This window comes from Mizuhopecten yessoensis, unplaced genomic scaffold (genome assembly GCF_002113885.1).
Source record: "Mizuhopecten yessoensis strain PY_sf001 unplaced genomic scaffold, ASM211388v2 scaffold10969, whole genome shotgun sequence".
Classification (NCBI taxonomy): Eukaryota; Metazoa; Mollusca; class Bivalvia; order Pectinida; family Pectinidae; genus Mizuhopecten; species Mizuhopecten yessoensis.
The window spans coordinates 395,619-412,765 of NW_018408812.1; the positions used below are offsets into that span (position 1 = coordinate 395,619).

At 34.8% G+C, this 17,147-nt stretch overlaps 1 protein-coding gene across 1 annotated transcript; it reads right to left on the reverse strand.

Moving 5' to 3' along the window:
- Nucleotides 1-1,307: 1,307 nt before the first annotated feature.
- On the reverse strand, nucleotides 1,308-10,242 carry LOC110464160 (glutathione S-transferase A-like). The gene is made up of 6 exons (XM_021519233.1): nucleotides 10,072-10,242; nucleotides 6,957-7,022; nucleotides 6,345-6,425; nucleotides 5,587-5,667; nucleotides 3,470-3,538; nucleotides 1,308-1,532 (listed from the first exon to the last, which is right to left on the reverse strand). Exons 1-6 carry the CDS (start codon nucleotides 10,240-10,242, stop codon nucleotides 1,308-1,310), a joined length of 693 nt encoding a protein of 230 aa, XP_021374908.1.
- Nucleotides 10,243-17,147: the final 6,905 nt, after the last annotated feature.

Consider the following 17,147-nt stretch of genomic DNA (forward strand, 5'->3'; position numbering starts at 1 on the left):
AATACAAACGGAAATGTTTTATCTACCAATCGAGGTGAAAAAACAACAATGAGAAAAGCAGGCTGACAGAACGACAAAATGGCGGAATAGGTTCATCTCCGCTCAACAAGGTCATCCCTTTATTGACCCCTTTATACTACCTGGGCCACTTGTATAAAACATCTCAAAGTTAAGGAAAATATCAAGCAATGTATTGTCTATGGGTAAATCTTGAGGAGATCTCAAGAGTTGAGATGTTTATACAAGTGGGCCATGGTCTTTACATTAACTTAACAGGAATGTATGCCTTGCATGACAGTTAATCAACTCATTTACTTTATAATTACACAGGAAACATATTTTGGAATTTTAAAAAATATGTGATATTATTATCTTATCTGTTATATGCTACTACCTAATATAACAATTTTATATGTATATGTGTGTTATGTATCATAAGTCTTACGTATGTTGTAAATACAATATTGCATATTTTCATGTCGACCACATCTAAGATGACTCCTTGACTCAATATGTTGTCAACTTCAAATAAAGTCTATAACTCCTATTTATTATCATTATTAACAAATATTAAAACATTTTGTTGTCCGTATATCCTGAAAAGTTGTAAAATACTGTTAATCCAGAGTCCATGGTTCTTAAGAAGAAGTTACATGGCTGAGGAAACATTACAGACGGATTAACGCCACAGCATCGACTCACCTGCACTTCATGACTCACCTGCACTTAATGCTAGAAGAGGTAAAAATGTACATTCAAGATGAAGAAAGCACAAAAGTATGTCCAATGATTTAATTAAAATATATCCATACAATACTCAGATCACAAAACGTTAACAAGTTACAAACAAGTAATCTTATTTTTTATTTTGTGAAACTGATATTACTAATTTTAGAAGAAATTAAATAATTGATCATAACATCGATTATCTTTCCCCGCAACTTCTTTTCTTTAGACAGTGGACATCGTAAAGATTCTGAAACTGACCACTTGGTGAGAGAAAAAAATATTATTCTGAAAGTAATGCATACACCTAATTATTACTTATAAAACGCGTCTATTCAAATTTTGAAATAACATGTTTGGAAAATTTCTACAGAGTAAGATAGATTACTGTGCGTAATATGGAAAGCTGATCATTTGAAATACAAATATGCCTATTATGATTTTCAGTTGTAACGATTATGAAAATATTTTTCTTTTAAAGTGGTACGTATATAAAGCTTAATTAAACCCAGTCAATAAATAAAAAAAATAACAAAAGATGAAAATAATGAGATTAAAATAAATGTAAGATAATAATCCAGTCAAATGTCAGTAAGGCACTTTTTATCGAGTTCCATTTCTCCATCTTTCCAATGTGGCGGCCATGATTTCGCAATGCTGTTTCGTTTGCACAACTTTTCGTAGTAAGCTTTGAGCGCCGGAAAATCGCTGAGGGTACTGCCCATGCGCACCAAACCGGCCATATAGGTAAAGAGTACCACATCGACTAGAGTGAAACTGATTCCACAAACATAATCACTGTTTGACTGTTCGAACGAATCATAAGACGGAAAGCATGATTAAAAATGTATAAAGTTGATGTCATCTTCGAGAAGTTAGAATCAAAGCAAATGTATAAACACGGTTTTTAATTACAAAATTGAGAAAATATATTTGATTTATGCAAATTAATCCATACAGTATTTTCAAGACAAATGAAGTAAATCTTTTGACGCTAAGGGCCTTTTAAAGACAAAACAACCAACAAAAGGAAAATTAGGCCTGTATTACAAGGGAAACAAAATGGTACCACGCTGTTTGATATATATAAAGCTAAATAGAGATTTATACAGTTTTTAGCTAACCAAGACGTGCCCATGCAATGAGGTTTTGTTTAGAAACACGTTAATTCATAAAACTCATACTTATATATTTACATTCTGTATGCTTAGACCCATTGACAAAAATTACATTCATAAATGCATAACACAGGTGTTCATAGAATCTCAGCACGTGGGAACTGATAGTAACCTGACCACACTGCGTAGTAATACACTACAAAAAATACTCACTCGGAACGACCGACCTAGATGCTTAATTCTTACATCTTAAAATATTATTGAACTGTGCTTTGTGAAATATCCACGTATTCACGTGTCCTGTGCTACAAATAAACATTGAATATGGAACTACATTTTGTTGTGTTATTGTTGTTGACGGTTGCTAAGATCTCTCACGATAGTGTCACATTTCCCCGCTAAAAACACTGTTCTCGCCACTGCGTTGCACCCGTGTATAAGCAGGAACAAACCATGTTTATTTGTTTTATTCGTTGTTATATCGATCCACTGAAAGGATTCGTCAATGTAAATATAAGGAATGATATTTATTTTTTCAACATTTATGAGGTCATAACAACAATGGGTTTTTGGACATATTTTACATGAATCGCTAACGCGATTCATTCAATATGTCCATAAACCCATTGTTGTTATGACCTCATAAATGTTGAAAAAACAAAATTCATTCCTTAAATGAATTCATACGATTTGAAAAAAAATCGTACTAAGGTAAAAGTGCGATGCTGTTTCGAACAAAGCATTTGAGGGAACAGTCTTTCGTTGTTTTGATTACCTTGAGTTCACGGCTACAATAGAAACCGCTTGAGTAATAGCCAAATACTCATGTATGTATAATTCGGCATATGCTAATTAGAATAATAATTAAGATGTTTGCGTCATTGCAACCGCTAAGATCATGACGGTTTTCATTTTTCTCCTGACGAGAAGTTTCCCTTTCTTGATAGTAACCCTGATTTCCAAACCTTAGGTGCTAACATGTCACAATTCTTTGACCAAATTATTCTAAATTACTTTTGAAATATAAATGGGAGGAGCCTAAAACTAACGAGAATGTTAAAGATTATGGGTAAATGGCATGTCGTAATCATTACCTCTTTTGGAAATATTATATTTCTCGTGTGATACGAAGGTCGTTTGTTTTATGACGCCCATTAGTTGCCTTGTTATTTTGTTGTTACCAGCCTGGTTCTAATGTAAGGAACGACATTTTTGGATATGACCTAGAATACATGTTGTCTTACTTTCCTCGCGCTTTAAATGTCTCCATGTAATTTTTTTCCTAGTTCACGTTTTGTCCCAGTTCCATAGTTCATACTCCTCCATAATTTTGACTTCGTCAATTAATGGGATTTACGGAGTAAAGTAAGTCTTAGAAGTATGAAACAGCTGTATTTTACAGTGAAATTCATTTCTGATAAACTGTATCTACATGTAATACCAAGTTTTAAAGAGCGCAATCACTTCTGTGTGTTTTGTTCACCCTTCAAATTATAGTTTTGATGATGTTCCAGTGTTTGCTGTACAGGAAAGGGCTTCATAAAAGTGGAAAACATTGAAAACCTCTGAATGATTACGAGTTGAATGATTATGAGTTTGAATTCAACATTAGTTTGACTTTTTACCTTGCTCACTCGTTGCTCCCATATTGCAAGTTCTTCTTTTGCAGCTTTTATGTTACTTTTGACCGTTTTCTAAAAAAAAAAAAAGGAGTTACGATACAGGTCATACTAGAACGAAAACATTATGTTACAGGTGCTTTATTTATTTGTATTTTTCCCGAAACAAAGAAAAGTATGAAAAAAGAATGAACTGGTCAAACATCTCAAAAAGGATAAAAAAAAAAAGAAAGATGTTTACGTTTACATTATCATCTCTTTTGCACAGACGTCAAGAACACACCACACTATATGCATATGGAGATAAAAGTCTTGTTACTGTCACTGTGGGGATATTATTATTCATGTGTTGTAAAGCGGCTTGGCTTAGAATAATAATGCAAATTATATACATTGTAGGGCGCTCTATAAATGTTGTATATTATGTGATTTTATTTAATAATTACCGGTGGTTTTTTTTATCTGATCCATTTTTGTTTTATTTTATCTTTATTTCTTCATAAAACCTCAACAGAAACGGAAATATATCAACACCAGGTTAACAATATTACAGTGTGCTACCTTGGTCGTTTAAAAAATATATCTCAACAGTATGTAATAAAAACAAATATGCAAGAACTAAGTTTTCACAAATCCTCAAACCTAAATTATGCAAACTACATTTTTCGTGCCAGCTGGACTCATCTGATATCATTAAAGGTATATATCTTATTTCGTAATCATTCATTAATGACTAATGTACATGTATCATCTTCTTATACCGGTATTTGTATTTTTCTTTTATAACGTTTATCTTTCCTGTCAGCCCCAATCATCTAATAACAGATGTAAATACCTCATCATTCTTTCTGTTAGAAGGCATCTTTTTTGTCGACCGGAGTTCTCAAACAACAGACAATTTACAAAACTTAACGCTCTATCACCGGCATTCGTCTATTCTCTTGTTGGAAGGAGCTATCTCTTTTGTCGGACGCAGTCATCACATCACAGTAGATTTAAATACGTCTAATCTTCTTGTTGGTCATCCTTTTCCACGCTGGAGTCACATATCTTCTCGCTCATAGTCATTTCCCTTGTTGCTCGGAATCACCCAAACACTGTAAATGAACATACCCCATCTCCCTTTTCGGCCGGTAACCTCATCTCCCTAATCGACTGGATGTATCTACCTTAGCTGACAAGAACAACCTAGTAATAGTAAATATGCACACGTCCTCTCTTCAATTGGTCTGAGCCATCTTTTTTTTTGTCCGGAGTCATCTCTTCAGTCGGCCGGAGTCATCTCTTCAGTTGGCCGGAGTCATCTCTTCAGTCGGCCGGAGTCATCTCTTCAGTTGGCCAAAGTCATCTCTTCAGTTAGCCGGAGTCATCTCTGTAAATGGCCGGAGTCATCTCTTCAGTATGTCGGAGTCATCTCTTAGGTTGGCCGGAGTCATATCTTTTCAGTCGGCCGGAGTCATCTCTTTAGTTGGCCGGTGTCATCTCTTTAGTTGGCTGGAGTCATCTCTTCAGTCGTCCGGAGTCATCTCTTCAGTCGTCCGGAGTCATCTCTTTAGTTGGCCGGAGTCATCTCTTCAGTCGGCCGGAGTCATCTCTTCAGTTGGCCGGAGTCATCTCTCTAGTTGGCCGGAGTCATCTATTTTTCTGTCCGGAGTTATCACTTCAGTTGGCCGGAGTCATCTCTTCAGTTGGCCGGAGTCATCTATTTTTCTGTCCGGAGTTATCACATCAGTTGGCCGGAGTCATCTATTTTTCTGTCCGGAGTTATCACTTCAGTTGGCCGGAGTCATCTATTTTTCTGTCCGGAGTTATCACTTCAGTTGGCCGGAGTCATCTCTCTAGTTGGCCGGAGTCATCTCTTCATTCGGCCGGAGTCATCTCTCTAGTTGGCCGGAGTCATCTCTTTAGTTGGCCGGAGTCATCTCTTTTTCTGTCCGGAGTTATCACTTCAGTTGGCCGGAGTCATCATATAATACTAGCTGAACATAGAGTATAAGCTTTTCAACCATGGTCACCTGTCTAGCCGGAATCGTCTCTCTTGTTTGCCAAAGTCGTCAACCAATTGTAGATGTACACCCCTAATATCTCTTATCAACCGTACTCAACCAATAACATGTACATACCTCATCTCGCCTGTCGACTGGAGTTATCCGATGATAGTTTACGCAATTAACTATAATCTTCATATGGAGGTTCATCTCCGCCTGAGGGTCATTTTGAAAAACAAAATATGCATGTAGTTAGCTTACTCATTAGAAGAGTATTGCATTTAATACAGGATTCTTTCACCAAAGAATGCCCTAAATGGCCACATTGAAGCTTTACAATGCGTAAAAGATGAATATGTCAAGAGACAATGAAGATGGGAAGAATGGTTCCCCGTTTTAAAAGGAATCATACCATCATTTTTGCTATGTTAGGTATCCTTAAAGAAGTAATTTTCGATACTCCAGGGGTTACGCTCACTGTCGCTTTCTGCACCCCTGGAATATGTCATAGTAAAACTAAAGGCACGCGGCTAGCTATTTGATTGATCTCAGGTGAAAAAAGTCCTGACCAAACAGTTCGAGGAGCGGCACCCAACATCGCAGCTAGTAATTGTTACTGTTGAGTGACCGACAGATTATGTTGATATACATCAAAGGATCAAACTAGTTTTTTCCGCTCATCCACGATGTGTTGTATACTGAGCCTTCGATTTTGCTATGGCATATTCCAGGGATGCAGAGAGCAAAAGTGAGAGTAACCCGTAGAGCATTTAGGATGCAAAGAAGTCGGCACTGAAGTATAACCCCGCCGAACATTGAATGTGTGGATATGTTAGAACAAAAAGTACATCGTCACAACTCCTGAACTTAATAAAGTGAAGATTTATACTTACCTCTATGGCCATTTGTAACACTTTGGCGTAGTCCTTTGTTTCAGTTGGTAGAAGTTTGTTGCCATTATTAGGGTACGCTTGCTATAAATAGTAACATGATATATTGCTATGTACTGTTCAATATCAAATATCAATATAATGCACATATAGTGTCGAGAAACAGTAATACAATGGTTATTGGTAATGGACTAATATAGATGGTTTACACCAATGTGTGTATTTACGAGTGTTAGCTAAGTTTACTATGTATCCAGAATTGATATGTCAGACTGTTTAAAATGGGTGTGATACTGTATCTTTATTTAGGTTGGAATTTCACTCTTGTCATTCAAATTAGCACAAGACGAATTCATAAACAGGAGAAAAATGGTTCGTACGCATCATACAGATAATTGTGTTGAGGTTGAAGGGGCGTTATGTAAAACGATTGAAGCCGGGACATGCAAATATATCGATGTAGGCACGTATACTATTTGTTAGGTTGATGAGGTTACGGGTAGATATATTATATTTTGTTTATAAACAATAAACAATTGATAATGATTTTTATGCAAATAAACCATGCAGACGAGACTTATATTAAATATTATATTTTGTATCATCTCTACTTACCTCTAGATAAAGACATATGGCCATGGACTCGTTTACGACAATATCACCATCTTTGAATGTTGGAATCTGTCAAGAAAGTATTACAAATGTGTTATCGATGAAAAGTAAAATAACCGCCATGCTGAACTGAACTGGTTATAATGATATTGAAGTATGTGTATATGACGTTCATAACCAGCCAATGAATAACAGTAACATTTATTGAATTGCGTTACACACACTGTTGGTATCATTACTTGTTGCCACGGCTTGTGTTTCTAAATAAAACTGCCTCGTTTCGAAATCGTCACGTGACGTTATTCGCGCTTTATTTAATGGGACATTCAATAACTGAAAAACAAATGTTTTGACGGTATGTCACTTCAATGACTCCGTCTGATAGAGTACGTTCAACTCCAAACAAATAAATAAACAAAACCACATCTGCGCTTGCGCACACACCTAAAGAGGGAGAACACAAATCAGCCGGTAGTAATAGACCTATTAACTTAACTTGTATATGTTGTAAAGTACTAGAAACAATTGTAAGGGAAACCATAATAATAACTTGCAGATCAATAAATTATTCAGCAAGGGATAATTTGGATTCATCCAAGGAAGGTCCACCGTTCTACAATTAATCCAAGTTATTGACGACTGGATGGTTATACTTGATACAGGAGGTTACATTGATGTACTAATGCATAGTGACTTTATGAAGGCATTCGACAAAGTTCCCCACCAGCGACTCATTCATAAAATGAGCATGCACGGTTTTACCGGTAAAATTACGAGCTGGATAAAGGCTATACTTTTAAATCGCAAACAACGTGTAACAGTAAATGGAGGCGCATCAAGCTGGAAGGAGGTTAACAGTGGCATTCCGCATGGATCAGTACTAGGACCAGTTCTATTTGTTTTAATGACCTCCCATATGTAACAAGTGTGGATACAACAACATACCTATTTGCAGATGATACAAATTATACCGTCCAATATTCATCACTCAGGATTGCGAGCGTCTACAAGAAGTGGCTTCTGTTCTTCGATTGAAATAAATGCAAAGCCATGCGGATTGGTAAAAATGACACATACATTTTAGAAGATGGAAAAGAACTCCCATATACCGAAACTAAAAGAGATATTAGAGTCACTATCGACAATAAACTATCATTCAATGTCCATATTTCTGAAAAACTAAACAAAGCCAATTCAATCATGGGGGTGATCAGAAGAACAATGGAGTATATGGATCACTTTTCATTTACAGCGCTATACAAAGGTGTGGTGAGACCACATCTAGAGTATGCTAACCAGGTCTGGAGTCCGCATCTGATCAAACACGTATAATCGATAGAAAGCGTACAAAGGAGAGCTACCAAGCTAATACCAGGAATGGCTCATTTATCTTACCTAGAAAGACTGCAACATCTGAAACGGCCAACTTTGGCCCAAAGAAGAGCCAGGGAGACATGATAGAGCTTAATAAAATCATGACAGGGAAATATGATCCTGAGGTGTCTATATTTATTTCACCTTTCCGTAGTACCATCACCACGAGGGGACATGTACTGAAAATAGAAAAACAAAGAACGCGCCTTAACATCAGGAAACATTCCTACCTCCACCGAACCGTGGACATACGGAACAGTCTGCCATCAGAGGTTGTAACGTCACAAACTGTTCGAACATTCGAATCTAGACTTGATCACCATTGGAAGAACCAGCCACTTATCTATAACCACAGGGATCCTATTAAGGCCAAGATAATTTAATTTAACAAGAAGCAAACACTCATATAACATATATATGAGAACATAGTATACCAACATTAAATTTGAACTACTAACTTGTGTGTACCTGAAATATAATAAAATGTACAGATAATGGTTAATTTATGAACTTACCATAACAGAGCTGTGACATTATCAGAAATGGACTTGCAAATATTATCATAAATCATGTTTTTATCAATAATATCAACCCATCTTTATTTACATAACAGAGCTGACAGCAGAGGAAGTGTAAACATTCCTATAGTCAGAATATAATCTGTGTATCTGTGTATCTGTGTAAAAACCTGAAATAGACATACACAATAACGTTTCGACCTATGTTGATGAAATAAGGTTTGACGGTTTTTAGGGCTATGATCAATTGTTTTAAAAAGAAACGTATATTGAATGTTTTGTTAAATGCAAAATAGGTAATGCTCTGCAAAAATATCATTTGTAGGTGCCTGAGTGTGCGCATATGTGAACTGGAAATAGCCATAAATCTTAAAACTTTTGACACATATTGAAAGAAATTGGTTTTGGAGCAAAGTATAATATGCTTTACAATAATGTGTACTGAGATATTCATTGTATTTACCGTGTGCACACACATGCAAATGGGATGTATCTATATTTCTTCAACCCTCAGAAAAACATTGAAAACATGTTGTATTAAGCAAATACCTGAATGTATTTCGGCGCCACTATTTGTCAACGTAACTCATCTTCAGAAACTCTATATATGTTTATGTTGGTGCATTAAGGATATTTATGCATATATTTTACTACCATTTTTGTATCAAAATATCTCAACTTTAAGACTTTCTATTTTTATGTTGATGTATTAAGGACATTTATGCATATCTTTTACTACCATTTTTGTATCAAAATATCTCAACTTTAAGAACTCTATATAGTGATGCATTAAGCAAATACACATTTGTTTATCACCTGCGTTAATGTATCAGAATTTATTCGCTGATTTATATTATATGAAATATTCTCTATGTTAATGCGTTAAACATATACATAATGCATTTCACTTTTACTAATGTATCCCAACTGTAAGTTTGCTCTTTGTATAGATATTTGATGCATCATGGACTTACAAACATGTTTTATTTCCACTTAAAGTACTAAATTTATCTTTTGAATTTTGCATAAACATGTGATGCATTAAGGCTATTCTAGGCGCTTTCAATGAAAGCAGGTGTCACTACAATAAGGGTATAATGTACCTTCCACAAGTGATGTATTACGTATACACATGAATATGCTGAATGCTATTTTGACGCATTAAGACACGTTGATGCATTATGGGGGGGGGGGGGTCTAACATACCTGTAATCATAACAACTTACCTGACCCCTTGGATTTAAAGCCATAACGTCGGGGCCTTTATGACCCTTTTCAGAGAAGTTAATGTGTGTTTTTTCTATGTCTCCGAATCCCTTTTCTTCCAGAGCAATCATTGCTCGCCAGCAGGGTCCACTTCCTGACCCCCAAAACAGCTGCATGTCCTCCTTGCCCATTGTAAACTAGTGATGAACGTTCTAAACTTTCAGCAGCAAAGATATATATATATATATATCGACCTATGACGTGTGAATTTCGTCAACCTCTTTTTCGTTTCTGTCCACAGATAAATATGAAAATAAGTATATAGTTAAAAGTTGTCTATACAGGGACAATTTTTTACTGTCCCTGTATGATCTAACAATGTACTTAAATCATGCCATGTAACAGATGAGATTGACGTAGGAGGCTTTTGTTTATGTATTATCTGAATCCACAGATGGTTCACCACTTAAAGTAGTCACATACGACTCCAATAAATGTAAATAAACTTGTTTGAAGTAATAATATAACTACGAGGGCCTAGCAAAAATTCTGTCACCATATAGCTCCCAGAGCATCGGCAATAAAAATGTATAACACCTTGGCAGACTGCAATAGCATTAAGAGAACAATGCACGTACAAAATGTCTTCACCATCCGACAAGAATTACAAGTTATTAGCTGTTGAATGGTATGTACTAGTGACTAGTGGCTACTTTTCAATGCTAAAATTGAGGATGAGACCAAATCTGAAAACGCTCCAAAATAAAGCACGTTGTGCTTTACAGATATCGCCAAATTAGATTCATTCAGAGTTGTGCAGCATAAAAGGCACCTCTGCCGTCACATTTAAAACTGTTTTCAGGTGGGTGAAAAAAATCAGTAATGGTAATGCAGCATCAATAAAACAAATTGATGCTGTGAAATCAATTATTAAGGAAGATGGTCATCATACTGATTCTGAGAGAGCTCATATGGTTGGCAGTACACATCACATTCCTAATTCACATTTGACCAAGTGCTTGCAGTTAAAGAGTTTTGTGTCCGATGGAACCCCAATTTGTTGACATCTGAAAAGAAGGCCAAACCTTTGAAATGTGCTAAACGTATTTAGCATATGTACTGTAAGCGCGATTTAAGAAAATTATCTGTGTTACTTACAGGGGTTGGGACATGGATCTATTTCTATGAACACACAAGAGGCGCATTAATAACAAGCAAAGGTTGTCGAGAACTCAAGAAAGACCAGTGATTGCAAGACGAATTAAAAGCGCCAAGAAAGTTTCGTATGTCACTTTTTTTCAATTCTAATGGGAATGTGAAAAGCAATATTGTTCAGACGTTTTTGAAGCAAGAGAGGGTAGTACCGATTGACCTGTCACTCTATTCACCAGATCTGAGTCCCCGTGACTTCTTCTCCTGTTTCATATACCAAAGAAAATGCTCGTTGGGAAGCGGTATGCTTGGGTAGTGCGATCTTCCAGTGTCTCGCCAGTATACCGAGGGGAGACTACCTCACAGCGTGTGCATCATGGATAGCGCGATTGTGAAAGTGCGTCCCTGCTAAGAGGGGATAATTCAAAGGATTGTAATAGAAAGATCAAACGTTATACGTCATACATGCGATTAACGAATCTAGTGACAGAATTTATTGAATGGCACTCGTATTTGTCAATAGAGTACATAAACATGGTATATTTTTATAACAAATATGAATTTCTCGATTTTGTTTTATTCTTTTTAAGATTTGAGAAATTGAACGCAATTCATTGTGATATTATTTAGACTAACCAATCAACACAAATCGGGATTGATTCTACAAGGACAAATACATGATATATGGCCATAGAGTCTAGCCTTACATGTTAGAGTTATGACATAACTGTTTATGACTACTAACGATTTCGGGGGCGATATGACATCCTTATCTCGACTATTGCCTCGATAAAGATTCATGTCAGCCAATCAGTTTTGATCATTACAATAAATCACCGCTTTTACTGTTCTGAAATAAATCTACATATTCCGTTTTTGATTCGTAAATGAATATGCACGACATTGTTGACAGATGTTAGATTCCGGTTATATAAGTTTTTTGTGTATGTCCCATGTTTCAATTCGAGAATGGGTAATTAATAAACGACGAACTTTCATTCCTGTTCCTGGTCCGCATAAAAAGTTACATAAAATTTTCTATTAAATTTCAAACAAGATAGAAAAAGACTTTTATTTTATTTTATATTTTAAATGTTACTGATTATTTCTAAATGTTACTGATTAAGCAAAATTTAAACGGATTAACGGTCTATATCACAAATGAATGAATATGCCTTGTGAACGAGATAATAATCTATGTAGTTACTTTTCCCTGCTACATAAGTCAGAAACAGTGTTGTTTTTTGTTGAATTCAGACCTAACATATGGTTGCCTCGAACATGATCCATGAATAAAAAACTGGCAACTAGTTTTGATAATGTATAGTGATTTTTTTAAAAGCGTACATGGATTTTGAAAGTGTTATGATATTCAATAAATACAGTGTTTTTTATATTGTGACGATTTTCTAATAATGACAGGAGTTCTGACAGTATATGGATTTTTATCTTTTCTTTCTTCTTGTGTAAAATGACTTTTTAACATTGTATGGAAATTGTTTAATTGTATGGTCATTTTCTAACAGTTTTACAAGTATTTTGATAATATATATGGTGATTTTCTACCAGTCAACCGAGATTTTGATAGTGTGTGATGATTTCCTAATTGTGTTCGGGAATATTTGATAGGTTGATAGTGTGATAATTATTTAATAGTATATAGGGTAGTTGATCATGTATGGTGAGTATTTAACCGTGAAAGGGGTTTTTGAAACTGTATGGTGATTTTCTAAGTGTGCAGGGATTTTTATATCTAATGGTTTTTTAATAATGTACAGGGACTTTTACAGTGTGTAGATTGTCTAATAGTAAACAGTGATTTTTTTTGTGATGATTTTCTAATAGTGTGCAGATATTTTGACAGATAATGATTTTCTAATAATGTATAGTTATTTTTATAGTGCGATGATTTTCTAATAATGCACAGTTTTTTTTATATTGTGATGATTTTCTAACAGTAAACAGTGATTTTTATATTGTGATGATTTTCTAATAGTATACAGTTTTTTATGTTGTGATGATTTTCTAACAGTATACAGTGTTTTTTATGTTGTGATGATTTTCTTACAGTATACAGTGTTTTTTATATTGTGATGATTTTCTAACAGTATACAGTGTTTTTTATGTTGTGATGATTTTCTTACAGTATACAGTGTTTTTTTATATTGTGATGATTTTCTAACAGTACACAGTGGTTTTTATATTGTGATGATTTTCTAATAGTATATAGTGATTTTTATATTGTGATGATTTTCTAATAGTATAGTATTTTTTATATTGTGATGATTTTCTAACAGTATAAAGTGTTTTTTATGTTGTGATGATTTTCTAACAGTATACAGTGTTTTTTTATATTGTGATGATTTTCTAACAGTGTACAGTGATTTTTATATTGTGATTATTTTCTAATAGTGCACAGTGATTTTTATATTGTGTTGATTTTCTAATAGTATATAGTGATTTTGATATTGTGATGACTTTCTTATGGTATACAGACACTCTTAATAGTGTGATGATTTTCTAATAGTTTACAGTGATTTTAATATTGTGATTATTTTCTAATAGTTAAAACTATTTTGATAGTGTGATGATTTTCTAATAGTGAACAGGAATGTTAATAATTGATGATGATTTTCAACGTGTGTAAAAGGATGTTTAGCATTGTTGGGTGATTTGAAGCTTGAAGCCACCCTCGGGTTAGACAACAAAGAATATCTGATATGTGGATGAGATTTCTCATTCATATACTAAGTAAGGGGAGGATTCTATTGACCACATTTCAACCAAATTCGCCTTGAAGCGTCCTCAGAGGAAGAATGTGGTCTCCTTTAATAAGAATACTGCAACAAATGCTGAAATGTCCAAGTACGAGAAACTGACCATCATCCTCTTTATTTTACTTTTTTTATGATGTCCAGATTTACAAGGTTCCATTGGATCTTTGTTATTTTTCTTTTTTATGATGTCCAGATTTACCAGGTTCCATTTGATCTTTGTTATTTTTATTTGTTATGATATCCAGATTTACAAGGTTTTGTTATTTTACTTTTTTATGATGTCCAGATTTACCAGGTTCCATTGGATCTTTGTTATTTTTATTTGTTATGATGTCCAGATTTACAAGGTTCCATTGGATCTTTGTTATTTTACTTTTTTATGATGTCCAGATGTACACGGTTCCATTGGATCTTTGTTATTTTACTTTTTTATGATGTCCAGATGTACACGGTTCCATTGGATCTTTGTTATTTTACTTTTTTATGATGTCCAGATTTACAAGGTTTTGTTATTTTACTTTTTTATGATGTCCAGATTTACCAGGTTCCATTGGATCTTTGTTATTTTTATTTGTTATGATGTCCAGATGTACAAGATTCCATTGGACCTTTGTTATTTTACTTTTTTATGATGTCCAGATGTACAAGGTTCCATTGGATCTTTGTTATTTTACTTTTTTTATGATGTCCAGATTTACAAAGTTCCATTGGATCTTTGTTATTTTACTTTTTTATGATGTCCAGATGTACAAGGTTTCATTGGATCTTTGTTATTTTTATTTGTTATGATGTCCAGATGTACAAGATTCCATTGGACCTTTGTTATTTTACTTTTTTATGATGTCCAGATGTACACGGTTCCATTGGATCTTTGTTATTTTACTTTTTTATGATGTCCAGATGTACAAGGTTCCATTGGATCTTTGTTATTTTTATATGTTATGATGTCCAGATTTACAAGGTTCCACAGGAACAGGTTTTCGGTACATAACTCTTGCAAGGAATAAACTGGATTGCCTGCCGTATATTTTGTTCTTCGTTCTGGTAGATTTCACTACGAAAACACATCGAAGAGTGTAGCCTAACGGAGAGAAATGGTATTAAGACAGGTAATCCGATCTATCACAAGACGTTCCGTCACACACACCAACCATTTACCTGAAGACTAGTTTTACGATGAGGACTGAATAACGACTCAACGTATGAGGAAAACATTAACCCATTCACCCCTGAAATTCCGTAATGAATTATTCCAACCTTTGAATTGGAAGAGTTCAAATGTGTCTTCAGGGGTGAATGAGTTAAGAATGTGATGACTTAAAAAAAAACAGGGATCTTGGCGCCCACCATTGTACCATCTTCATCAGTTCTTTGTCAGTTCGATCTTTTCTCTTCTTTTCTCGATAATCTGTTAGATCGAGTCATGTTAACAGTAAATGCACATTGAGGTAACTTTTGATCTAAACTTAATACTGATGTGTGTAAAAGCCAACCTTCAAAGTGAGTTTGTCATTTTCGATTTATCCAAAATAAAAGAAGGAAAAAAATTAATAATCTTTCAATAAAATGGGGTGATTCTGTATTATAGGAATATACATAACAAATATTCGATATATCGGGTATACATATATTTTATTTTCTCGGTAACATAGTAATGCTCCCGAATTCAATGGTACCCATCGTACATAGCCGGTCAACATTAACATGACACCCTCTCAGATAAAAACAAAAACCTGAAGCATTGACTTCTCTTCAGTGAGCTTGCAGCTAGTGCCACTTATCTTACTCAAATAAATGGATGGCACTGAAATCCCACTGATATAAGGCACGGCCTAAACCTGGATTCCTGGCCAATCATATCGCATAACAACACTTGAGTTACATACTTTTTGAGAAGGGAAAAAATATAATTGAAAACGATGAATATCGACCTACTAACACTAGTACTGCCACAACAACCATCACATAACAATACTGTTGTAACAACGTGACATCTTAAACCCAAATAATGGCAACGATATAGTTTAATGCCATTTCTTAAATACGTTCAGGAGTTATCAAATACTGATTTCTATCTCAATCAAAAATACCAAAATTGATACATATATGTGTGTAATGCTGCTCATGAAATCGGAAACTGCCGCGCACTTTCGGTAAAGGAGATAAAAGTGTCAACAGTTCAGGATTGGATGTTCTGTATGCAATATTGTGTTGTAAAGGGGCAGCAATGCATCTTGATCAACAATGCTTTTAAATCTGTATCACCAAGACGCTTGAAAGAGTTGAGATACAATTCCAAGAAATTGTTTCAAATCTACAAAAAATGATATGGCCTTCTACGTGTTTACGTACTTCATATGACCTTGAACCATGCTATATATGAATTATACGCAGGATGTATGTGTTTTAGCAGCGTTACTGTGAAGAGTCAAGGTCATATTAAGGTGAAAGCGAATATTCCTGCAAGTCAGCAAGTGTACCAAAATCATTTTTTAACCATTACATTTATGACAATTGAAAATGAAATGCTCAAATGGATCAGGCAAAATGAAATGAAATCATTTAAATTAGCTTTCACTACAGCGGATGGAAATCTGATTACAAAAATGAAAGATAAAATATCACTAGATTTTAAATCAAACCAATTTAAACCCTGTTAAAATGCCTTCAATTGGTGAAAGTAATCTACCTCATGTATACATCTAACATAGATGAAATCGCAATGTTATGGTGTCATTTACATCGTCCTAGAAATTCCATGTGCTATGCTTCCTCACCATCTTTTCAAACCTGAAATATGGCATAACGAAGTTAAAGGCTTAATTAGTATGCACAAACGAACAAGAGGCCCAGATGGCCTGTATCGCTCACCTGGATATCTAAGTAATCATGGCAAAATATTCTCCAAATGAGATCCAAGGTAATATGCCAGATCCGTATGCCAATTCCTGTAGTATGTCTGTATGAGATTTTTCATGCCCAGCAATTTAATGTATGGTTATGGGGTGGGGATCTCAACAGTTTCCAAGTTGCGACTCAGAAACTAGATCCCTAGGGTTGTGGCCAGACCCCAGGATCAATTCTAATATCATGACTGCATTCGTCTCTTTTTGTCCAGCATTTGTATTTATAGTCTGCTGGTGGGGATCTCAACCGTTTCAAAGTTA

Bases quoted from the DNA above. Each gene is read 5' to 3' on its own strand.
- LOC110464160 (XM_021519233.1), bottom strand. From the start codon at position 10,242: ATGGGCAAGGAGGACATGCAGCTGTTTTGGGGGTCAGGAAGTGGACCC. The intron at 7,023-10,071 runs GTAAGTTGTTAT...CTTTCTTGACAG, and splicing joins CTTTAAATCCAAGGGGTCAG to ATTCCAACATTCAAAGATGG. The intron at 6,426-6,956 runs GTAAGTAGAGAT...TACTATTTATAG, and splicing joins CCATATGTCTTTATCTAGAG to CAAGCGTACCCTAATAATGG.